Genomic DNA, 26,022 nt, shown 5'->3' on the forward strand with positions numbered 1-26,022 from the left:
CTTACATTTCAAAGCGATCACCACAAAACTCGAGCTTTCAGGAAACTATTATTTAGAGGAATTTAGGGGAGAGTGTTATTGTGGGAAGACCTGTTGGCCTTGGTTGGCCAGATGGGTGGGGTATAAATTATAAATTATTATTATTATTATTAGTTGGAGGACATGGGGAATCTGAGAGAAGGGAGATGGAGTGCTGCTGAGAGAAATGATTTATTGGAGTTCATGGAAAAAGCATGCCAGGAATATTGCGGATTTGGAGAAGGGGGCTCCAAAAAGTGCTTGGACATAGGAGGGGGATGGTGGAGAAGACTATGAACATTTTGAAATTAACTGGAAGGAAGAGGCCACTGTGGTGCCTCAATGAGATGGAAGCCAAATGGTTAGCCGGTAACAGATGGATGGAGGGGGAAGGAGTGATTATCTGTGGACGCGGCTTCAGCAGGGTAGGCGGGGGTCTTTGGGTGGGCGTGGTCTCGGGAGTGGGCGGAGCCACGAACGCGCCGCGTGGGCGTGGCCGGGAAAAAAGTCTCGACCGTGGGCGTGGCCGCCAGCGGCGGAGGGGGGGGGCGTTGCCCAGGTGATAAATGTGGAGGGTGGGCGGGGCCGTCCTCGGCGGGGGCCGGAAGCGGAAGTGGCCTCGTATTTCCGGCGCTCCGCGGGCGGCCATGTTGCAGGGGCTGGAACGGCGCAGCGGCTTTTGCTGGGTCCCGCGGCGGCCGGTAGGTTGCGGGGCCGGCGCCGCCGGGCAGCGCGGCCCCCTGATGGGAGCGCTGCAGTCGGGATTCGAACTCGGGGCTCCCATCCCGCTCTCTCCCCCCCCCCGCGTCGCCCTTCTCCGTCCAGCCGGGGGATGCCCCGCCCTTTGCTCCCTCCTTCCCCCGAGGGGGAGTCTCAGGACCGTCCCTCCGCCACTGGCTTTGCTGGTATCCTTCGCTGCAGCAGCCTCTCCCTTGTAGGGCCTTATCCCACCCCACCGAGCCCCGCCCGCCTTTTCTTCCGGGGCTGCTTCTCTCCCCCCCCCACTCCCCAAGATCTCGCTGGGAGACCCCCGATGTTGTGGCTCCAGTGCCTGCCGGCCCCGATCCTGCCCCTGCAACAGCTGCAGGGATGGATCCCGCCGTGCCCCTCCCAAACTCTGCTGCCACCGAGTAGGGCCGGGCTTAGGGGACCCGTCCTCGCCTTAGGAGAGGCTGTAAATCCAGTTTATCTTTACTCACCGCGCCGCGTTTCAAACCTGCGCTGTTGCCCGAGGTTCCGTTTGTTGCAAAGGTGGGGTGGGGAATATTTGCTGCAGAAGCGGAGGGAGACAGCTCTTTAAATGCCTGCTACCCTTTGCTGGCTTCCCTTGGAGTGGCCTCGGTCATCCTGGTATATCAGTCCTTTCTCCACACAATTTGCACCAAATATGTACATTCATGATAAGCATCTCAACAGGTAGTCGGATGCTCGTTTGGGATCAGTTAGGAGCGCAGGTTTATGTCCCAGTTCCTGGAGACTTTGTTGCGCTCTTCTGCAGGTGGCGTTTGTGGCTTTTTTAAATGAGGAAAAACTAGTCCTGTAACAGCTACAGAAAGAGGACGCTCAGTGTGCACTCACAAACCAACAGTTACAAACTTTTTTGCAGCTCTCGGTCACTACCGTGAGATGCTTAATTAAGATCTCCGTCTCAAGTTGATTGGAAACATTTGTTTAGGGTTATTTGCGTGTCCTCTTCCCAGCTAAGGAGCATATCTGGCAAAGTCGAAGGGAGCTAAGAGGCTATGTTTCTTTGTAAATACTTATTTTGTATATCGATAAACAACTTTTAGCCTTCAAAGTTCTTGAAGAGGCCGACAAAATTAACAACTCAGTGTAGTTGTAGTCCTTCTTAACATTGCATTTTTCTTAACATTGCAGTCCTGTGCAGGTTCACTTTAAAGTAAATCCTCCTCTGCTTACTAATAGTGCTCCTTAGACGTGTGATTAGGATTGTAGCCTTAAGACTCCAGTTGCTGCTGGCTTTGCTTGCTTCTAGCATTCCTTTGGATGATAAGTTGCAGCATTTTAACTCTGAAAAATGCATAGGGTGCTCCAGAGTGAGTGATGTTGTGTGGTTCATTTTGGGTTGGTTTCTGTGTTTTAATTGGTTTCTCAGCCTATGAGTCTGAATGCGATTACTTTAGGAATGAGATTATTGATTTCTGTACCCCTTTTTTATTAAGGGCTTCATACCCCACACATTATTTTTGAAGCAATTTCCATTTTATAAATAAAAGACCTGAGGCCAGTAGCGACTTGTCCAAAGTCACCTTGTCAATTCATTGAAGATTTGTGATGCAATTGATGTCCAGGCCAACCATTCTCCACTGGATCAGTCTGGTCTGCTGTTATTTAACTAGTACTGTGTTTAGGGGGGGGGCATGCATGGATTTTGTGTATGACATTGGCTGAAACTAGACATAGTGCCTAATGTGTTTGCTTCTAAAACAGTAGCCCCATGTCATCCACTCTTTCCTTTATAGTGACTAGTGATCTAGAACATGTGACAGGATTGTATCATAGAGTTGCAAGAGCACCTCAAATGTCATTTAGTCCAATCCCCTGTGGTTGCAGGGAATCTACAGTATCCATGATAGCTGGCCATCCAGCGCTGCTCTGCTTGGTTCTAACAAAGGATAATCAACTTTCTATGGGAGTCTAACATTTCACGTCATCAGGAAATTGTTTCTCTTGTAATTTAAACCATTTGGATTGGATCCTGCCTTCTGGAACAACAGAAAATAATTTTGGTCCATCATCTGCACAGCAGCTCTTTAAATCTTTTAGGATAGCAATTGTAGCACCTCTTAATCGTCTCTTCTCTAAGCAATCATGACAAACGCCTTAGGCTTTTCCTCATAGACTTCAATGCAACTTAGAATTTCATTGGTATTTCTTGTCACACGTTGCACTGCTGATTCATGTTTAGCTTTTGGTCTCATTAAACCCCTACGTCCTTTTCACATGTCAAGCCAGGTGTCTTCCCTACAGATTGAGTGTATATTAGGGGGAGCCCTGCAGATGTTGGGACTCAACTCCCATCCAGCATGGCCAAGCCTGGGATGATGGGAGTCTAGCAACACCTAGAGGGCTGCAGGTTCCCTGTTTGTGGTGTATCTTCCTGCCTGACTGCCAAGCTTTTCTATTCAGTGCCGTTGAAATAAATTTTGCTATCTTTGGCCCAGTTCTCCATTCTGTCAAGATCATCTTAGATTTGGTTTCCACCTTCTAAGATATTAGCTATCCAGCCCAGTTTGTTGTCACCTGCAAATTTGATGAGCATCTCCTTCATCCAAATTATTTATAAATATGTTAAATCTTACCGAGCCTGGGACAGAACCATGCGTCACTCCACCATGTCACTTCTTTTCAGGGTGGTGAGATACTGATTAGTGGTCTTTTGGGACAGTTCATTAGGATTGCCATATCTTGAACAGCAAAAAAGAGGCCCACTACTCCTACCTGATCTTTGCTGTAATGGCCTTGCTCTGCTGCAGCACTTCTGCTTCCAGGGCACAGCGCTCTCCCGAACATGCTCGTACCCCCCCAACTCCCCGAAATAAAAAAAAAAAACCAAACCCGGACATGTCCTTTAAAATGTAAAAATCCACTCAGATGGGCATGTTGGCCCTCCAAAAGGGGACATGTCCAGGTTTTCCCGGACGTATGGCAACTCTACAGTGCATCAACTAGCCACAGATCCACCTAACACAGTACCATCTAGCCCGTATTTTACCAGCTTGCAAAAAGGAATATGGGGGACCTTGGCAAAGCATTGCTGAAATAAATATAGTTCCCTGTTGTACCTCCACTGTTGGAGGCAGTATGCCTCCGAATCCCAGTTACTGGGGAGAGTGATGCTGTGCTGAGGTCCTGCTTGCAGGCTTTCCATAGATATTGGGTTGGCCAGTGTGAGAATGGGATTGCTAGAAGGGTTGCTGGTTGCCTGATCCAGCAGCGCTCTTCTTATTTGTTTGTTTATTCAATTGTTGATTCACTTTAGCTTGCCCAAGGCAACTGAAAGCGAATTACAACCAAACAAATAGACAATACACCCCACAGAGGTAGACTAAAACCAAGAGGAAAGAGAAATACCGTATTTTTCGCTCTATAAGACGCACCAGACCACAAGACGCACCTAGTTTTTGGAGAAGGAAAACAAAAACAAAAATTTCTGAATCTCAGAAGCCAGAACAGCAAGAGGGATCGCTGCGCAGCGAAAGCAGCAATCCCTCTTGCTGTTCTGGCTTCTGGAATAGCTGCACAGCCTGCATTCACTCCATAAGACGCGCACACATTTCCCCTTACTTTTTAGGAGGGAAAAGGTGAGTCTTATAGAGCAAAAAATACGGTACATTAAAAACATCCCACCCACTTCTAAAAGGCCACTTATAGTTAAAGACCAAAGGCTTGGTTATAGAGGAAACTGTTTGCCTGGCACCTAAAGATATCTAATGAAGGCGCCAGGTGAGCCGCCCCGGGGAGAGCATTCTACAAATGGGGAGCCACCACAGAAAAGGCCTGTTCTCAAGTTGCCACCCTCTAGACACACAAAGAAAGGTCTCACGTGATGAGCGCAGGGTCCGGGTCAGTTCATATGGGGAAAAGAAAAAGGGGTAGGAATAGGCCAATATATGTAGACTGTCCCTGGATTAAGTGACTTTTCTTCTTTAAGTTCTCACTAATCTAGCTCAAGGTTTAAAAAAATTCCTTCCAGTAGCACCTTAGAGACCAACTAAGTTTGTTCTTGGTATGAGCTTTCGTGTGCATGCACACTTCTTCAGAAACACTGGAACAGAAGTCACCTTATATATAGTGAGAGGGTGGGGAGGGGTATTACTCAGAAGGGTGGTGGGAAGGGGTGATTGGCTGATAGGTGTGGTAAACCTGTTGATGACTGTTAATGACTGCAATTGGTCTAACAGTGAGAGCCAGTGTGCTGTAGTGGTTAAGAGCGGTGGTCTCGTAATCTGGGGAACCAGGTTCGTGTCTCCACTCCTCCATATGCAGCTGCTGGGTGACCTTGGGCCAGTCACATTTCTCTGAAGTCTCTCAGCCCCACTCACCTCACAGAGTGTTTGTTGTGGGGGAGCAAGGGAAAGGCGAATGTTAGCCGCTTTGAGACTCCTAAAAGGGAGTGAAAGGCGGGATATCAAATCCAAACTCTTCTTCTTCTACAGGAAAAAAGCAAGGGGTGAGATGCCTAAAAATAGCTTTATCATGTATAAGGAGATAAGAATCCAATGTCTCTATTCAGACCAGGTCTCTCCATGGTTTTAAGTTTGGTAATAAGTTGCAACTCAACAACTTCTCTTTCTAGTCTATTTCTGAAATTAGCTCAAGGTTGTCGCTTGAACCAGCCAGATGGTTAACTGATAATCAATCACAGTCAGTCCATCATTAGAGCCAAAAATGGCAACTGAACATTCCATTTTGGCAACTACAACAATGGTTTAAGGAGCCATTTGGTGCCTAGCTGAGTTTCTAACACTGACATTGTGTGCTAGTTACATATACAGTGGTACCTCTGGTTACGTACTTAATTGGTTCCGGAGATCCGTTCTTAACCTGAAACTGTTCTTAACCTGAAGCACCACTTTAGCTAAATGGGGCCTCCTGCTACTGCCGCACCGCTGGAGCACGATTTCTGTACTCATCCTGAAGCAAAGTTCTTAACCCAAGGTACTATTTCTGGGTTAGCGGAGTCTGTAACCTAAAGTGTATGTAACCTGAGGTACCACTGTAAATGTTAAGTGGTTGCTGTTTTACAGATAGGAGTGTGAGCTAGATTTTCAACATAACTGTTTAAAAACCATGGACTGGTTAAATCAGGCAGTCCATTTGCCCTCTTATAAAATGCCATGTTCCAGCTGACACCTGGATTCTAGCCAGCCTGGAAGATCCAGTATAATATTGGTTCTCAAAATATTATTCAGGGGACCTATATTGACTAACAAAAGCCTGATTTTTGGACCAACCCATCCACATAAAAAGTTTAGCCGCAGGCTAGTGTTGGGTGTACTCTGGGGTGAACACTCAATTAATGTGTAGCAACGGTGAGGCCCAACTAGTTTGGCAAGCGTCATGTCTGAAGTAAGCATGTACCCAGAAGCTGAACGCTTTCCAGACTCCTTTGTAACACCCAGAGATTCCGTGGCAGTCATGCAGGAATTCATTTGTGGGCAGCTCTCTGCAAGAAATGTTCCCTGAAGCTAGGAAGTTCGAATCCTCCCCCTAAAAAGCTCAACAACTCTGGGCAATCCACCCATTCCATGCACACTTTTCCCTCCAATGACAATGGGTACATCACTGTCAGGTTTTTTTAATACTGGGAGTAGATCGCAGTCTCTTGGTAGTTGGACGTGCCTGCTTAGTGTGTTGCAAACTGCTTTGAGATTTTCTCTTGTTAGATATATGTATAATAATAATAATAATAATAATAATTATTATTATTATTACTACTTATACCCTGCCCATCTGGCTGGGCCTCCCCAGCCATTCTAGGCGGCTCCCAACAGAATATTAAAAACGGTAAAACATCAAACATTAAATAACAATAATAATTTTTTATTTCTACCCCGCCCATGTGGCTGGGTTTCCCTAGCCACTCTGGGCGACTTTCAACAGAACATTAAAAACAGAATAAAGCTTCAAACATTAAAAACTTCCCTAAACAGGGCTGTCTTGTGAAGTCTTCTAAAAGTCAGATACTTGTTTATTTCCTTGACATCTGGTGGGAGGGCGTTCCACAGGGTGGGTGCCACTACCGAGAAGGCCTTCTGCCTGGTTCCCTGTAACTTCTCACAGTGAGGGAACTGCCAGAAGGCCCTCGGAGCAGGACCTCAGTGTCTGGGCTGAACGATGGCCGTGGAGACACTCCTTCAAGTATACTGGGCTGAGGCCATTTAGGGTTTTAAAGGTCAGCACCAACACTTTGAATATATGTTATGATATATGGTACTGTATATCTTCTATATATGATGTATAGTGTTATGAATACATATATAGAAGTAGTTAAAATCAAAATTGTCGTCTATGCTTAGAGTTAGAACTGCTTGTCGAAAGCAGTGTCCGTAAACAGCAAGAACCTTGCCCTTAGCAATTAATAGATGGCCAGATAAGAGGAGGAAAATTTATTGGAATGTAATGACAAGGAGTTCGCACAAACAAGGAGAATTGCCAAGGACAAGTTTGGGAGGGTTAGGTAACGGAATGTGCAAGCCAAAACCTGCTGGAAAGGAATGATTGAGGACGACACCTTAATAAGGTAGTAGGAATTTCTGAGGAGAAGACAACTCCAAAAATGGTGTGTCCAATTGGAAGGCCAGGCAGAGTGTCCACAATCTGTTCACGCATTGCTTTAGCCAATAGTATTGCATAAATGACACGGGCACGAGGATTGCATATGTATTTACCTGATAGAAGAGGAGTATATAAGAAAAGCCGAAGGGCATGCACCGAGGTCAGACCATGCTTGTGGCAATAGCATTGTGGCTGACCATTTGGCACTGTCTTAATGATTACTAAATCTCTGTTGAGCCTACCTTGTGTACCTGACTCCTCTTTCCTTAGAAGCTTTTGGCTGTCTACTCCAAGGAAGGAACCCTAGGAATTTCCCTAACACTCTTTAAAATACAAAGCAGCATAGAAATGAATAAGAATAGATCTCACTGAAAGAAAAATGGCGTCTAGACATTCTGTTGCGGCAACCGTAACCTAGGTTTAAGGTTCCATTTGGCAATTGGCTTAGTTTGGCTGAGTTTCTAACACGGGGTCTGGAGACCAAAGCCCTAGAAGAAAAGGTTGCAAAGGAGTGAACATGGAGAAGAGGCAGTGTGGTATAGCCATCTTCACATCAGGGCCATCACATACCGGTAGATAGTAAAAGCTAGATGATGGTACAGACTGTTTGGCAAGGAAGCAGATTTCATTGGGAAATGGTGTGTTCTCCTTTATTAGAGGTTTTAAGCAGAGCTTCAGTAGAATGTGGAACTATTTTTCTAAGACATAGCCTGCATTCAAACGTGGGGCTTATTGCAATAGTTTTCCTGGTTATAATGCTCTAACACTTCTTTCCTGATCTCTGGCGTTACTTTCACACCGTAGTACCTGTCGTGTTATGGAACTATGGCTTTTGGAGCGTTGTGCTGCCGTGTCACACAAAATTTTATACGGCAGAAAATGACTGTATGCCAGGATACTGCCTCAGATTTTGTCACGTGGAGTTCTAGTGCAAACTGTGATTTCCGAGTTAATTGTGTTGCAAATGGTCCCCCCCCCCCCCCGGAAACAACACAGAATTGAATGCTTAACTTCCGCTGGATTCCACAAATGGCTTTTGCGTTGTGTGAAAGATTACATCTAATGCAGAAATTAATCAGGCAAGGAAGCACCCGGAAAACAGGATAAAGTGCTTTTTTGAATGCAGCCACCATCTCTCAGACTAATCTGTCACATGAAGTAAGCTCCCCCTTGAGCTCCTTGAAGGGAGAATCATAGAGCTGGAAGGGACCATGGGGATCAGCTAGTCCAACTCCCGGCAGTGCAGGAATCTTTTGCCCAACCTGGGGCTTGAAACCATGACTCTGAGATCAAGCGTCCCCTCTCTACCGACTGAGCTACCTACGGTGATCATATAGGTGCTCTTGAAGAAACAGGGCTTTCTTGGTGATGGCCCTGCAGCTGTCAAACTCCCTCCAGAGCCTTTTTTTATAATCTTTCAGAAGGCGTGTGGAAATATTTCTGTTTAGAAGTAGAATGCAATTCTCTTCTGATTCTTATAAATGAGATTCTCTTATGGTTCCTTCTATGCCAGTTCTAAATGGCTTATGTCCCCTGCCGCCTTCCTTGTATTCTGAGCCAACCTGGACTGCTCCTTTGAAAGAATGGGGCACTATAAATGATAAGAGTGAGCTTTTTTTAAAAAAATGCTACCTCACGCCAGGTAAATTCTCCCAGGCATTGCAGAAGATGCTTAAACTCAGTCATGGACAGATATTTGAGGCGGGAAGTTCCGTAGCTGCGAGACACTCGTGGATAATTCAAAGGCCTTTGCAGGAGATTAGATAGCGCTTTAAAAAAATAGTATTATAGGTATTGAAATATTGGCCATGGTATCCTTGCCTCAGAGGGATACATGGCTTGTCACTCGAGAGAGGTTTGTGTATGTGAGGACAGCTAAAGATATTAGCTAGTCTAGGGCCAGGTGTGTGTGAATAGGGCTTCTGCAGGGACTTAGGCCAGGGGTCAGCAAGGTTTACCTCGCCTGGGCCGGTTCACTCCAGCGGAGATCCCTCTGTGGGCCAGATCGCACCCGCGCACCTGCGATTTCCAGTGTCTGCGCAGACACAATTTCTGGCGCAGCGGAAGTGAGTCCCTGCGGTGCAGCAGTTTAGCGCAGCGCGCAAGGACTTGCCGAGTGGGCAGCTCGGCTTGGGGGCCGGTTAAACGACCCCTGTGAGCCGCTTGTGGCCCGTGGGCCTTAGGTTGCCGACCCCTGACTTAGGCTGTGTAAGCACCATACATTTGAAACACATGACTTCCCCCAAATCATCCTGGGAACTAATCATTCAAGGGTGCTGGGAGCTGTAGCGATGCAAGGGGGAAATGACAAGTCTCAGGACGGGGGCAGTCGTGTGCTGTAAATGTACGGTGCCTACATAGCCTAAAAAGGGTCTGTGGGGTAGAGGAGCATTACTACAGCAGATGGATTTTGCCTTGCTAGCTTCTGCCACTGGCTAAACTGAGGGGCCATAGCTTAGCACTGTGTTTTTGCATTCTGAAGGCCCCTAATTCAGTCCCCCGCATCTCCAGGCAAGGCTGTTAATGGCCTTTCTGAAACCAGTTACTGCCAGTCAGTATAGATGATACTACTACTACTACTACTACTACTACTACTACTACTACAGTGGTACCCTGGGTTACAGACACTTCAGGTTACAGACTCCGCTAACCCAGAAATAGTACCTCGGGTTAAGAACTTTGCTTCAGGATGAGAACAGAAATTGCGCGGCAGCGGGAGGCCCCATTAGCTAAAGTGGTACCTCAGGTTAAGAACAGTTTCAGGTTAAGAACGGACCTCCGGAACAAATTAAGTTCTTAACCTGAGGTACCACTATACTACTACTACTAATTTTTACTATTTATATCCTGCCCATCTGCCTGGGTTCCCCAGCCACTCTGGGTGGCTTACAGCATATATAAAAACATAATAAAACATAAAACATTCAAAACCAGAATATCTTATACAGACAATAAGTAAACCATTAAATCAATAGAAACTAACAACAACAATCAGAAGGACCAGTGGTTTGGTCTAGTATCATCTATTTGCATGCTGCCTTTCCACGATCAATATTGTCAAGGAGGCTTGCGGGATGAAAATTACATAATTCACAAGTTACAAAATATAAGAAAATTTAAGCAGTAAGTTAACGAAAGCATCCCATTAAGAAATATTCGATCAAATTAAACAATCCCCTTACAATTCATAATCGGATTTAACAGCAAAATACGAAAAACAGCAAAATTAATATACTGTACCCCCTCCCCCCCGCAAATGTAAGTATAAGCTAGCTTCCTAGATTCAGAGGTTGATAGCAGTGCTCCTTCACTGCAGTGGGCAAGCAAATGTCCATTATACAGATGTCTTCTTAGGTGTGGCCTCTGGGCTTGGAGTGGAGTTTCTTTCAAAGGCGCAGTCAGGGTTGCCTTGCACTCCCATCTTCACAACCTTTGAATTTCCCATTTTTCAAGTGATTGCTCCAGTTGTTGTGGCAGCTCACATTGCTGAAAGTGTGCAGTGTTTATCTTTGTGGTTCAAATGCCCTTGAAACTGCAAGGACTCCCAAGCAGCAATATTGCCAGAAGGTTATATAAACAGCAAATAACCAACCAGGTACTGGGGGATGAAACCAGCATATTTGAATCTGTTTTATCCTGGTCCAAGAGTCACAGTTCAAAGAGTAAGGGCTCATTCCCACTTCTGTTTGACTCATATCTTGAGCATATTGTGCACCAGTTAATTGCCCCGGATCCGAGGGCTTTTCTCGTTGTTCCGTGGCTGTGCTTTGTGGAAATCCAATCCTAACTGCTGAATGGAAGCTCAGTTAAGCAAAACCTCTCTTTGGATTTTCTGCACATCAGATAAGATGCAATTTATTCACCAAGGCCGGATTTTCACAAGGCACAGCTGTGTGGCAGCCATGTTAAAAAAAAGAAGCCACAAACGTACAAATGTTTGTTAACGGTACAATTCAGTTCACACTTAAGGAATCCAGCAACTCTGTCATTTTGCCAGTGTATGAAGAACTGGCAACAAACCCAGCCAAACTGGAGAAAACATCAGTATAGTAAAAAAAGAAAGAAAGAAAGAAAGAAAGAAAATGATTATACATTCAACGTAGAGTAGACCCATTGAAATTGATGAACCTAAGTTAGCAATGTTCATCAACTTCAGTGGATCATCTACTCTTGAGGAGGACTAATATTGACTATGACCCTCCAGTCCTCCACAGTGTCAAGCAGACATAAAGCATTCATTTCCATATCAGTTTCTGCTTCTTCACATTTGTCACCATATTTATAATGGACTTACAAAACACTGAAAGTTTGCCTGGATTGAAACAAGTTTCTCCACCTCTCATAGTTGGACATTTTTCAGAAAAACAAAACAAAAAGAAAGTAATCTTTCCCACCCTGAATTTTTCTCTTTCCCACAAGGCCTTCACATCTCTAGTGTACGATCTTAAATGGGCTTTGTAGGTTGTGTGTCTGAACTAGTGCATGGTAGCATTGGAACATGTATTCGGAAGTTGGTTGCTATCTATATAGGACCAAACCAGTAAATTGATTAGAGTCAAATGCATCACTTAAGAACCGAAGGAAGGAAGTGGTCCTGGTTTGGTCAGGATTGGGCCCAGAGTCCTTAACCATCAGTATGTATTATGGGTGGAGGCCTCATCCATGCTCATAGTGCTCTCTTCACTTTTCAGACTTGTCATGCTGGAGTGTCCATGATTCTCAGGTGCGCAACAGGTGTTTCCACATCCTTGAAACTTAAACCTTTGTTCCAGGTGACAGTGTTTCTGGACTCCGTTGGCTGGCTAGCCTCTTCTTAAGACTGTTTGGATTTGGGGGGAGGCGTTGTCGATGAAATTATTTTCCTGTATTTGCACCATGACTAGGACATGATATGTAATACGGCCTGGTTGCTGCTGGGCCCGAAACTTCAGTATACTTATTAAGGATGCAATCAAATAGATAAGTGTTTTGAGCGGCATCCCAGCTGTTCCTGAGCGCGAGAGCTCCCCAAGCGTTTCCTGCAGGCATTATGATGAGAAATTTGACTCATCGTGAGATTGGCAGAGCTACTCTTGATGTGTAAGCCTATTTCTTTATCTGATTGAAACATAATCCCAGGATGGTGTGGCCTCCACAGGGGAAGCGTGATTTTCTGGATTTTACTGTTTTATCTTTTTGTAAAACTGCATTTACAAACAAGGGATGTATAATTTTTTTGAAATAAATCGGGGGTCATCAACCTACGGCCCGGGGGCTGGATAGGGCCTGAGGGACTCGTTTATCCTGCCCTTGTGACCGCCACCTGCCGCTGCCTGCTCTTACCGGCGTGGCGTGGCACAGGGACCCACTTCCGGGTCGGAGGAACACTGGAAATAATGCACAATTATAGTGCACAAATGCTGTTTCCGGTGCGCATCCGGGTCAGAGGAGGCCCATGCGCACAAGCTATTTCCGGTGCTCCTCCGACCTGAAAGTGCGCCGGAAAGAGCTTGTGCGTACGGGCACGCGCTGCCCCACCCTCCGGCCCGCCGCGCAGTTGTCGCTGGAGACACTGGCCCGAGGCAAGGAAAGCTTGGAGACCCCTGAAATAAATAATAAAGAAATGACAGGATATAAGTGCTCAAGAGTGCACATGCTCAAAAAATTAAGTTACTTACGAACAAAATGCGGGCCAGATACGGGTCATGTGTATTAATGAAAAAGTGTGTGTTTCGTTTGAGTCACCCTCACGCCAGCACCTTTTTACCTAGTCAGCTTGTGCCTTGATGTGCCCTATCCTCTTGGCAACCTATTGCCCTAGCAACTTTTTTCTCTCTTTCCTCTGTTATCAGCAACGGGAATCAAAATGTCCCCCTGTACCTCCATAGAATCAAAAGGAAGAACAAAGCCTTAATTGTGATGGGCGGGTGGTCAATAGAATCTTAGTAAGCGACTTCCTTGAAATAGTCTTTGCTTAAGGTGGTGATAAGGCGGGGTTAATTTGTTTGAACATAAGAAATTACTTAGACATTTGTTTTGGGACACCGGTAGACCCAAATGGAATATGCAGGCACTGCATTATGACATGTTTTGAGACTTGGGGCAGGGGAAAGGTTTGCAATGATCTATTAAAGGTGCTGTGCGAGCATCTCTTTAGGATTATGGCCTGCTGAATCATGAAAAAGTGTTAACGTAAAAGAATGTGAGTCCAGTGACGGGACAGGACGTCCTCTGCTCCGAGCTCGCCTTTTGGGGGTAGTTTTGGGCAGCTGTGGTAGCATTCTGAAATTTAGACTACCGGATTTTTTGCTCTATAAGACTCACTTTTTCCCTCCTAAAAAGTAAGGGGAAATGTGTGTGCGTCTTATGGAGCGAATGCAGGCTGCACAGCTATCACAGAAGCCAGAACAGCAAGAGGGATTGCTGCTTTCACTGCACAGCGATCCCTCTTGCTGTTCTGGCTTCTGAGATTCAGAATATTTTTTTTATTGTTTTCCTCCTCCAAAAACTAGGTGCGTCTTGTGGCCTGGTGCATCTTATAGAGCAAAAAATACAGTAGCTCCTTAAAATCACATCTGTGGCTGATACAACGCTTTAGGGAAGGGGGGAGATGCAACTTGCTAACTGGTGTACAGTTCTGGTTTAGGTTTAGGTTTTTCTTAAACTCAGGCAGTTCTGTGTCCTCTGCAGCTTTGCTACAATGTGCTTATTCGGTCAGTGGCGTTCTGGCAGAGTTGACCTCTTGTGATTTTAGGCCTTGTGCTCTTGAAAGGTAAGGCTAACTCACTGCAGAGGTATCTTGGGGCATTGAGAGCCTCCACACAAGAAAAAAAAAATACCCTGTATTTGTCTGTTTCTCGGGTTGTAAGTTAACTGCCTTTTCCCCCTTTTCATTTGAGGTGACCTGCATTGGCTTCCACGTGGTTTGGACCCCTAAGAAGTTCCTGCTAGCCTAATGCCATGAATGTTGAGGTGGACAATGCGGAAGAAAAAGCAGTCCATTCGTGGTCAAGGATCTCCTCCGCAGGACAGAAGGCCTTGGAAGAAGCTCTGCGAGTCTTCAACCCCATGTCCAGGGACCTGTCTGACACAGAGACCCAGCTGGTAGCATTTCTCCAAGGCCTCAGGGAGGAAGGCTACCAGCCCACCATCCTCAGAAGCAAAGACGTTTATGGGTACATGTCATGTACTGCCCGTATGCCCAGTCAGGCAAAAGACAGCATTCCCGACACTTCAAAAGCAGCTGCCCCTATTTCGGAATCCGCAAAGGCTCCGGCCCGAAGCACCGTGGTCGTGGCAAAGGTACCCGGCCCCTTAGCAGGCGTTACTGTAAGTTCTCCCGAAGACTCTGAAAAGCCATTGCCGAAGAGCAGTAATTCCACCAACCTCCTGTTGAACTCTTTGAAACGGACACGCTCGGGCACATCAAATGCATCTGCTGTGGGCTTCCCTGCTCACATGTACCCTGGCGTCTACCCGGCCATGAGACTGTCTGTTGTGCTGGAAGCCTTGGTCCCTCTGAAAGCCACAGCCTCCTGCCTGGAGTCCAAATGTGAACAAGGGCGCCTTGGGATTTCACCCTCGGACCTTAAGCTCCTCAAGGCAGCTGGGGCGTCCAGGCAGCCTCCGGCCATCAAAGCTACGAAAATGCCACCTGGTCAGTTGGACCCCAAAGGGTACAGGCACGCTGCGAAAAAAGGACCGGATTCTGGCGCTCTGTCGGTGAGCCTCGTGAAAGGACCCAAGGGTGGCATTCTGCAGGAGAGCAACGCTTGCAAAGCCTCTGGGGTTCTGAACGGCCGGCTTTCTGGAAGCACCTCCCAGAGCTCCAGTACTGGGACGTCCAGGACGAAGGAGCCGCCCACGGCCAAAATGGAACGGAGAGGTGGCGGCAGCCGCCAGGAGACGGCCGAGCAGAAGAGGAAAAGAGCGGAGGAGGGGAAGGAGTTGCCGCACAGGAAGAAAACTACTCCCGGCAAACCAGATCTGGCGTCCGCGACGTTGAACCTGCTGAAGTTCCGGGCGATCAAGGTGAACAGCTCTTCCGATGACGAGTTGCGGAGGAGAGCACAGAAGATCCTCCGGGTGAATCTGTCCCCTGTCATCAGAATCCAGCCGTTGCCTCACTCCCGCAGCGTCCCTTGAGGGGCTCGGAGAAGTTGGAGCCGCAGGGCCACGAATGCAGGCACCATCAAGCAGACTACAGGCCTCTTGCGGGGGGAGTTGATGAGGATATCCACGTTTGCAGTCCTCAGGCCTGTCACTAGCAGCTGGGGGGAGTTCTGCAGAGTTGGGCAACTGTTGGATTATATATTATAAAAAAAAAACTTTTTAAGAGGCCTCCGAGGCGTCATCCTGATAGATATAAGGCGCAGAGCATTAGCCTTCCTCTAGAACACTTTTCTACCATGCTTTTTTCAACATGGCAGAGCACACATCTGGGATGTGGCGGCACTGGGGATGATTGGTGTACTGTGATATTTTACTTTTCTTTTTTTAAAAAAAGCAAACAAACCTGTAAACCTACTTGGTTTTGATTTGATCATATTTTATATACTTATTATTAAATATAAATATCTACGGACTCACATACATGCATTGCCCAAGGGCTGTCAGAATGTGATCCCTTCTTCATTGCCCCCCTACCCCCCAAGTTGGTTTCAAAAGCTTTTCTCTCCAATTTGTTGCTAGATTGTTTAATGGAAGGCCTTTGCCTGCCTGCAGTGTTGCCTCCCTTGGCTGTAAAAACCCTTTACCACCTGCCGGCTCCTGCTTGCTGCCCATGCCACCACCTTATACAGCTGACTGGGGGATAAAGGTTGCACATCAGCCGGGAGAGTTTATAGAAAGGGAAGGAGAAAATGTTTGCTTTCTCCGGTGCCCTCGTCCCTTCGCTTGACCAGATTTTTTAATCCCAGCAGACCATGAGGCAGTGGCAGAGGAAAGGGGGTTTTGGGGGAGGAGAGTTGCCCCCAAATATGGAGACTTGGCAAGGGAGGACAGACCAAGGCGCCTGGCACACCCCAAGCAAGCAGAAAAGGGTGCCTCATAATTTAGTGTCAAGTTAGTGCCATAGTGGGCAGGAAGGGCGCCTCTCTGTGGAAGCCCCTTCTGAAGATCTAGAGTTCATTGGGGGGGGGGGGACTTTGCTTGCCAGCCACTTGCCTGTGTCCTGTGTTTTATTCTCCAAAGGGCAACTTAGCAAACCATAGTGGAATTGACCCTCCCCTCTCTTTAGTTGTTTGTTTTTTAAAAAAAGAACCTGTGGCTGCTTATGATAAATATTTTCTAGTGCAATCGTTGGAACATTTCTGCCACCAGACATTTTAGTATGTCTGACCTACAGCCATTGGGCATCTGAATGTACCCAGGTGTATCCTGCTGCAGTAAGGTAACGAAGAGGTTTTCGGGCTTGATGTAGAAGTGACTGGGCGTGATTCTTGTTGTAAAAAGAATCCTAGCATTGCAGACTCGGAAGGGACCTAGTCATCTAGTCCAACCACAGCAGAGGCTTCTGGCCTATGAGCCTTTAAAGCAGCCTTTCTCAACCTTGGGTTCCCATCATCCCTGACCACTGGTCCTGTGAGCTAGGGATCATGGGAGTTGTAGGCCGAAAACATCTGGGGACCCAAGGTTGAGAACCACTGCTTTAAAGGTTCTTATCCTTGCCAGCACCTCCAGTATTTTAAGACTATACTTCAACTTTGTGCCACGTTTGCAAACCTAAGCTTGTTTTAAACCTGTTGAACCACTGTGGTGGAAGGTGAGGGAACTTCTCCACGAGCCATTGGCAGATGCTCTTGACTTTGCAGAGCCGCCAGCACCATCATTCTGGAAATCTGCCTTCTCACGCCTATGCTGGGACAATCTTTGCTTTTAGCACAGCAGCTCATCTAAGTTGCTGCTTGGCATCTTTCCATTGGGGGTGGGGGTCTCTAGATTTGAGCGTCTCCTCTCAGTTGAGGCAAGGAGAAAATCTAGCCTCTTCCGACTACAGCTCCAGCACTTGGGCCTGCCCCAGTTAAGCCACTTTGAGAAAATATTCTCTCCAAAGGATAATAGCCTTCCTTTCTGCGATCACTTCTGAGTTAGGTATTTATCTCGCTGGTAGGGCAAAAGGAAAACAGGGGGGCCTCCCCCTCCCTTCCACCAAGCTGCTGTAGATGCTTTAAGAGCGTTCTTCTCAGTGAATTTGTAGGAAATCCTTTCTGGTCTGCTCTTCCAATAGGGAATGTGCTAGGGGCAAGTTTCTTGATGATGCAATTAGTGTGCGTGCGCACACTCACACCAAGTGCCTGGCAAAGTCGAGATTGGGTGGCAGTTGGGTGCGTCAGTAGGCAAACAAATCTGCTTCTAGAGGAGACTGTTTTCCTCCCGGAACCGCTTTTGGTGAAGCCTTGGTTCTTGATTTTTGCACCTGTTGTACTCACAACTGCGTAGGAGCATAGTCTGGCTTCAGCTGTGTGACTTCCACCTGCTCAAGTGCCCTTGAGGGTTTGTCGTTTTCGTTGGAGGAGTTACGGCTTGCCAAGAGAATTCTTAGCCAACTCACAAAACTCTGCGTATCTGGATTGTGTTCTTAAGGGAGGAACAGTTGTTACAGCATGGAGGGGGAATCTCTGACACACACACCCCAGATGTTGTTGAACTGCAACTCCCAACATTCTTGACCATTGGCCGTGCTGCTAGGGGCTGGTGGGAGTTGAAGTTTCCACAACCTCTGGCTGAACAAATATCTTGGATCGATAAGAGGAACAGAGATAGCAATTAAATGAGGCTCCATAACCCGTTTGCAGGCAGTAAAGGGAGATTAGCACTCTTTGCCCTAAATACCAAATGCGAGATTGGCTGGATGTGTACATGTGTGTGTACCAAGTCCCTCTGTAAATGTCCCGGGCTGAGAGCTGTAAAAAGAAACAGAAAGCAAAAACAAAACATAAACCCACAAAAATACCCCCAACAACAACAGATAAGGTCTCAGCCTGGTATAGAATCATGGAGTTGTAAGGAACCCCAGGATCATCTACTGTAGTCTGGTCCTGTTCAACGCAGGAATCACAACTAAAGAATCGCTGACAGATGGCCACCCAACCCCTGTTTAAAAATCTCCAATGCAGGATAATCTGCCACCTTCCAAGGTTCTTTGTTCCACTGTCGAGCAGCTCTTGCTATCAGAGAGTTCTTTCTCACCTGAAAAGGAAAAGGATTTTTTAAATGGAAATTCACCAGGCAGTTTGCCTATATGGACAAGCCATCAATTTTGAGTTTATTTGTTGTGGCTCAACCTCTCCTTTTGGTTTTGCAATGTTAAAATTAGCCTGGAAGGGTAGCGTAACGCATAAGCAGTTTATGAATAGCGCAAGACGAAAGCTCTTCCATTCAGGCTCGGGGGAACCCCAGGGATGAGGTCAGGAAGGTCTTCTAGGAAGCAGGTTTTCAATCTGCTGCAGCGAAACATTCTGTTCCCCAAAGACACTAGCAGCATGGCACTTAGCCCAGTAAAGATATAACTCTAAAGAAAACTTAAGCAGGAATCTAGATAGCTTTTTGTGCCTTCACAATGGTCACATCTACTTAGCCTGTAATATTTCCTCTCCCTGGTTGATGCTTGAGAGGCCCACGTAGTTCACTGCAATAAGTTAGCGCGAGGAGATGAATGGTCTCTTGCATGGGAAGAATTTCCCCAGCCTCTTAATGCCCATCAGCTGAAGTGGGGGAGAACCTGTGATGACCCCCAGTTGCTTGCCGCTTCAGTAGCAAGCTTTCTCAACTGAAACGATCTCACTACTTAAAAGAATGCTAAGAGGGGAGGCTGTGTCTTGTGGTGGATGCTTCAACACAGGACTGGTGCCAAAAGTGCTTGTAGACCTCCGCCATCACTTAATTTTGGGCATGGGGAAATGGGGCCAGCACTCATCTCATGCGTGCAACCTCTGATACTCCGTTTCCAGGTGTCTTTGGAGTAGCCACCCTCATGTGGTAAAGCTTCACAATAGATCTGATTTCCTGAGATCTATCCTATATGTCTATCTGCCAAGTATTCTCTCTTTGGACTGGTGCTGGTTGTTCAGAGTCTCAGGCAAGGGTCTTTCCCCAAGCCCTGTTTCCTTTTTATCTGAAGATGCTGGGGTTGCAGCAAGGGATTTCTGCATGGAAAGCAGATTCTCTGCCACTGAGCTGCGGGTGCTTCTTTGCATGCACGCATGTCCACTAGGTCACAGGGCCAGCCCCTGCATCCCAGCTTCAAAAGAATCTTTGGGTACAGGGGAAGATGAATTTTAGGCAAAGCAACCTTAGAGAGTTAACTGCCGGAGAAGGCGATTATGCGTTGGATGCTAGGTATGAGACGACGTCACACGTTGACGTATGTATTGATCTCCAGCCTCCCAATAGGAGAGGTTACGACGTGGCTATCTGGCAGTGACTACTCAGAGCTTTCATCTTTGGGTCCTGGGCAGCTGTCTGCACTGTCCTGTTCCTCCACCCTGCGATTTGCTAAGCCGAATCAGCTTGAGATTTCCCAGGATGGCTCTTTTGCGTCGTTGACTGAGCCCTCGCATACTTGTTTCTCTGAGCTTGAAAGGCTTTTGTTCACTTAGAGGTGATCGCTGGATTCACTTCTGCACGGTATTGAGTGCCTTTTGGGGGAGAGAGGCAATTGGAAGGGGCAGGCGAGATCCTTGGCTTCACAGGCCCCTGGCCAGGTTCTGTCCAACGCTACTCGCAATTCCACGGCTCCAGTACCAGAAAGCATGCATCCGAATGGTCTCAGATTGAGCAGTTCTTCGTGACGCTTGCATTTTATAAGGGATTGCCTATTCTGTGCGCCCTGTGGTTGGGAGTTAGCAAGTGCATTTGTAAGCTGAGGACATGCTTCATGCGCTCTTGGCTTGCTGGGCATGTGGAGGCTCTGGATGCGATAAATGTGAATAAATGCTGCGGCTGAGTGGGTATGGACACCTGGAAGAGGGAAGCGGGATTAGGAGTACTTACAAGATATTACATGCACTTAGCTGCTCAGTCTCCTCTTCTTAGTCTCTTGTGACAGGCTAGTTCTGCTTTGGGGCGGGGCGACTGTAGCCCTGCTCACTCAAACTGCACATGCATTCCAATGTGAGCCATGGGCACAGCCAGGGGGGGCAGCTGCCCCCCCATCAAGTGAATAAATAAAAATAGTTAACTAAAAGTAGAAATTGTAGAAAGGTTTTGACAGGTTTTTTCAGAGCGTGGGGTCCAAAGAAAGCGATTTAAGACATCTGTTGGGACATTTCATTCTGAATCTGCTAGAGCGAGCCAGGCAGGTGGGTGTTCTACCCCCCCCCCCCAAAATAAGTCCTGGCTATGCCCATGGTGTGATTGGGGCCGTGTTGACCAGCCCCACCCCTGACATTTGCAAGAAAGGAGCTTTTGCATGTACCACTCTATTTGTGGTCCCTGCAGTCTTGTTTGAGGATTTCAAGGGGCTCCTGTTGCTTTAAGAATCTTCCCCTGTTTTTGTGAGTGAGCCCCGTGCTTCTCATTGCGCAACCTTGTCTTTGGGAGTTGGGAGGCGATTGGGCATGGCCAACCTGCCTCCTTCCTGCTTCCCTTGTTATGCGTTTCCTACCAGAGTAGATTGGAGGTGGTGGATTAAGGCAAGCCAAAGACCAGTCACCTTCGCCGCATGGTTTGCAGGACCCAGACCGATCCCCACCAGTCGTGCGAAATGCTTCGCTGTGGCTGTGCCAGCAGGGATCGGAAGTGCTAAAATGTCATGGGCAGGCCCTTGGGGAGCTCTCTCTTGTGGAGAACGATGGTCTGGAAATATCCCTTCCCTGTTTTTCTTCCTATCGCTCGGACAGGGTATTGCTGGAACGGGGAGGGTCTGTGCAAACAGTTGTTAAAACACAAGGCATTGCAAAACCACTGTGTCTCCCGGCTGTCTCTCTGCCTCTGCCAGTCTCCATATGCAAAGCACTTTGAATTGTACCTTTTTGCGCCCAAAGGACATAGGAGCCACAGAGGCGGCCTTCGTTTATGTAGCACACCACGACCTTCTCCTTGGTCCTTTGTGTTTCGGATGCTGTTTTTCCTGGTAGACGCCGCCTGCAGAGTAGCTAGATTCTGCCAGCCAGACTACGGCGGAGCCAGCACAAGGTATTGTGTGTGTGGTGGCCCTTCTCAACGTTTCTACATTGCCAAGCACAAACCTGGTGTCCTTTCATGGAAGTGGATCTCCTCTCCAGCCCTGAACTTGTGGCCACCCGCCATTTTCCCAACGTGCTGTAAACCTTAATATAACATTATATAGACATATATTTTTCTCTGGCCATTGGTTACTTCTCACCTGTGACTCCCTGGCACTATGTGGGAGGAGAAGCAAACAGAACACTTTGGTATTATGGGTTTGAACCACCGCCTGGCTGCCTCGCAAGAGCAGATTTCTCTCCCATTCAATTTTGTTGTGCAGGACGCTTTCTGAAGTTCTCTGTTTTGATGTTACATATGCAGCCAGCCCACCGTTCCTGGTTTCAGTGTTTGTATATTTTTGGAACAGCCTCGTGTGACGCGAGGCGACTTTTTGAGTATTATGTTTTCACCAAGGAGGGAAAGGGAACAAAAAAACCCCGACCTGTCTTATTTTTTAAATGAAGTGAAAGTTTTCTTTCCTTGGTTTTGGAATTGTAGCAGATGACCCCCGCTCTGCCATTCAACATAAAAAATGGTGCTTCAAAACCCAGCTTACTGTGTCTGTCTTGTCTTTTTAAAGTCCTTTTGTCCTTTGGAGATGTTGAAAACTGAGGCGAGATGGGGGTGAGAGTCTTGGGTTGCAGAGAAACTACCCGATTGTGTTCTTAATATCGGTCACATGCAGCGGAGGCAAATGTAGAGCAGCCTGCCAATAATTCATTGGTCTCCAGTTCACATATCTTGAGCCACAATTGATACACACCTCTGTGGGGGAGAAAAAGCTCCTCCTCAATTCTAGTGCCTGTTTGAGGAAGAAACCACCATAAGAAGCAGGAACACAACTGCAAATGGTCCATTACTCCAGGGGCAGGGGACCTGTGGCCCTTCAGCTGTTGCTAGGCTACAGCTCCCACCATCCCTGACCATTGAACATGCTGGCTGAGGTGATGGGAGCTGGAGTCCTGGAGGGCCACAGGTTCCCCGCATATTAGCCTTCCTGTCCCCTCCTTGCAACAATGGATGTACATAAAGGCATGGTTTGCTGAAACCCTTAATGCTTCGGATTTCTCAGATGAGTGATGCCCAATTCTACATTGATAGATGCAGATACATTTAATTGGGTGTTATTGAAAGGGACAGAACTCAGCACTGGTTTAATGATAAGCTTTGCTGTTCTGTAGTATAGACCTGGGTGGCACTGTGGTCTAAACCACAGAGCCTAGGGCTTGCCGATCAGAAGGTCGGCGGTTCAAATCCCCGCAACAGGGTGAGCACCGTTGTTCGGTCCCTGCTCCTGCCAACCTAGCAGTTCGAAAGTAGGTACCGCTCGGGTGGGAAGGTAAACAGCATTTCCGTGCGCTGCTCTCATTCGCCAAAAGCGGCTTAATCATGCTGGCCACATGACCCAGAAGCTGTACGCCGGCTCCCTCGGCCAATAAAGCGAGATGAGCGCCGCAACCCCAAAGTCGGTCACGACTGGACCTAATGGTCAGGGGTCCCTTTACCTTTAAGGTAATGCAACCCTTTACAGAAAAGAATGCCCCCCTTCAGCTATAAAAAGTACACCCATTGCTCCTCAGGCATTAGGGGACTCCCAAGTAGTATTGGTAAGCATACTTTGATGTTTGCTTTCATTGGGCTTTCTTATCTAGGAATAGGCCAAATTGTACTGGCAAACAGACTTGTATCACCACCATTCTAATTCAGGCCTGAGTGTTGTGTCTTACATAGGCCAAAGAACAGGGTGGGTGGGGGGCATCAGCATACTTTGGGTAACCCTTAAATTTGCAGAAACTCTTTAAAGGGAAGGGAAACTAAGGAGGGCTGCCCCCCCCCCAAAGCAGTCCAGTGAGGACTGGGCATAATGGCCACAGAAACTGGCTTACTGGTGAAGGGGGAAATGGGGTTCCTGAGCACACTACACTGCAACATTTTGTTGCAGCTCCCACTTATTAGATTTGCTGTGGGAGAGCAGTTTTGTTTTTTTTAAAGGTTTGGCCAATTTATGGCAGATTAAGCCCTGTCTCAAAATTCCCTGATTTCCATTCCTAAACTTCAAAGTCACTGACTTCATTTTTCTTAAATGAATTGGTTTTCCAGTCCAGCGGCCTCCCCCAAGCAAAGTTTTTCTTTTTGAAGCGCAAGGCACACACATATTACTTATTTAAAAAAAGGTTTTCTACGACTCAAGCTGGTGAAAATTTATTCTCTTTGCTAACTGAGAAGAATTTAGTGCAGAACGCAAAGCAGTATGTAGTCACATAGCACATTGATTGCATCTGAATAGCAAGGTTCGCCATAATGATGGCTTCTAGAAAGAATCACCGTTCGTAAAATTATAACGCCTTACCAGATCTCCTACCATGTAAGCAGAGGATTTTCCATAAAGAAACCTCCAATTTGGCGTCATTAATTTGCCCAGTTTTGTCCTCTGGTAACAATATGGCACAGTATGTTTCCTAACTGTAATAGCCTCTTTGATGTCGTAGCTGCATTGCAGTTAATGCAATAATCACAATCATGTTGATGAAGCTTGCGATAAGAAGAGGCTGCTGGATCAGCCCAGCGGCCCATTTGTTCCAGCATCCCTGTTCTCCCTGGTGCCACCCAGATGAAACCAGAGAGCAGGACCTGATCCCAAGAGCCCCTTTCCCCTCTGCGTCTTCCAACAACTGGTATTCGGGAGGCTATGCTCTGCCTCTATGCATGGAGGCAAAACATAGCCAATTATTTCGATTTTAAGCTTTTGATTTTTACACTCTTACTGCCAAAGCAAAAACAATTTTATGCTAAACACATTTTAATCCAGAAAATTGAAATCGTTCTTCCTAATAAACTTGCTTGAAGTTGTCTCTGTGTTAAGGCAGTTAGAGAAATAATACGCAGCTGAAATAGATGGCATTTGGACGATGGCGTATATTGTACTCTGGAAGGTGAACAGGTGAATTAAATAATGGTTGATGTGGCCGAGTCAGCCACATCATAAATGGTTCGTTCACCTTCTCAACTACCAATGGATAGATAGATAGCTAGATAGATAGATAGATAGATGATAGATAGATAGATAGATAGATAGATATAGATAATTTATACTCCACCCATCTGGCTGGGCTTCCCCAGCCACTCTGGGTGGCTTCCAACAAAATATTAAAATACAGTAATGCATCAAACATTAAAAGCTTCCCTGAACAGGGCTGCCTTCAGGTGTTTTCTAAAAGTCTGGTAGTTGTTGTTCTCTTTGACATCTGGTGGGAGGGCATTTCACAGGGCGGGTGCCACTACAGAGAAGGCCCTCTGCCTGGTTCCCTGTAACTTGGCTTCTTGCAGCGAGGGAACGGCCAGAAGGCCCTGGGCGCTGGACCTCAGTGTCCGGGCAGAACGATGGGGGTGGAGATGCTCCTTCAGATATACTGGACCGAGGCCGTTTAGGGCTTTAAAGGTCAGCACCAAAACTTTGAATTGTGCTCGGAAACATAATAGAAGCCATATGTATCCACAGTCTTGCTCTACATTCTGTATAGGATAAATAGAATCAGTGGACTTCAGAAATGTATTTTATTTTCCTCACTGCTTGCAATTTCCACTCCCCCCCCCCCAATATTTGTATGTGTAGAGATTATATGGCGCACACGCACACCTGCTACAACTTCACACCTCTGATGAAATGCACTCACATCCACAGAAGTTTATGCTGTAATAATAAAAAAATTATAGTGCCACAAGGTGTAATTTTTCCTTTTGACATTGGTTCACTCAGGTTCCATCTCCCATTTTCCAAGCTGGTGCCTAGAAAATCTGGCTCCTGAGTTTAAAACCAATTGTTACAACCCTGCGGATAATGATTACTCATTTTCTTAAAACCCCTTCAAAGAAACCTGGGGTCTGTTGACAGCCCCAGGTGTCGGGAGGCAATCTTCTGTTTCGTACAGTGAGGTTATTGTTTACTAATCACCTTCCACATATATATATGCCAAGGCGATGTCCAAAATATAAAAACAACCAAAAGCAGTTTAAAAACACGCACAAAAATTATAACACAAGAAGCTTTTTCGGCTGGATGGGGTCTCGAAAGATATATTTGACTTAAGGAAAAATGCAACTATAGGCTGGGATCTACAAAGCTCTAGTAGGAGCACACACCCCACTAAGATGTCAGACTACCTTTTGGTTCTTTTTAGCGGACTCCCATGTCACAAAACTGTTTTTGAAATGCCTCCCAGTTCCAAAAGCAGTTTGCCTTGCAGTATTGCCAGAGGGGGTGGAGGTTATATGGTCAAGACCCTGGCTACAGTCTACTTTTCCTGTTTGTGTGTTGCTGCTGCAAACAGGTGCACCTGCTGGGCAAAAACCTGCTGATAGCCATCTGGAAAAGAAACATGTACTGTAAAAAGGGATAGAAAATGAGCAGAGGCCAAAGAAAATCAGAACACCTGTCCGTTTCGAGTTCATGGGATTTAAAGCTGTTGCGGCAGTAGATATCCTGATACGCTAATTGTGGCTCAAAGCCAGAATGTTTTCCAGGCTCGCGAGACAGATTCGGAGCCATGGTCTTTG

General features: G+C 46.7%; 1 protein-coding gene and 1 long non-coding RNA gene across 7 annotated transcripts; both read left to right on the forward strand.

The window, feature by feature from the left end:
- The first annotated feature begins 618 nt into the window (after positions 1 to 618).
- On the forward strand, positions 619 to 15,889 carry CCDC71 (coiled-coil domain containing 71). Of its 6 annotated transcripts, none has more exons than XM_081183246.1 (2): positions 619 to 719; positions 14,199 to 15,889. In XM_081183246.1, the coding sequence occupies exon 2, from the start codon at positions 14,260 to 14,262 to the stop codon at positions 15,442 to 15,444; it is 1,185 nt and encodes a 394-aa protein (XP_081039372.1). In that variant the 5' UTR covers positions 619 to 719; positions 14,199 to 14,259; the 3' UTR covers positions 15,445 to 15,889. The 6 variants fall into 6 exon arrangements, with proteins under 6 accessions (XP_081039372.1, XP_081039374.1, XP_081039373.1 ...); XM_081183248.1 differs by lacking the exon at positions 619 to 719 and adding an exon at positions 7,146 to 7,916; XM_081183247.1 differs by lacking the exon at positions 619 to 719 and adding an exon at positions 7,146 to 7,892.
- A 972-nt stretch (positions 15,890 to 16,861) lies between these two features.
- On the forward strand, positions 16,862 to 22,018 carry LOC308581310. The gene is made up of 2 exons (XR_014004957.1): positions 16,862 to 18,299; positions 18,332 to 22,018. It is a non-coding gene; the product is annotated as an uncharacterized lncRNA (long non-coding RNA).
- Positions 22,019 to 26,022: the final 4,004 nt, after the last annotated feature.

This window comes from Podarcis bocagei (genome assembly GCF_964188305.1).
Source record: "Podarcis bocagei genome assembly, chromosome: 2".
Taxonomy (NCBI): domain Eukaryota; kingdom Metazoa; phylum Chordata; class Lepidosauria; order Squamata; family Lacertidae; genus Podarcis; species Podarcis bocagei.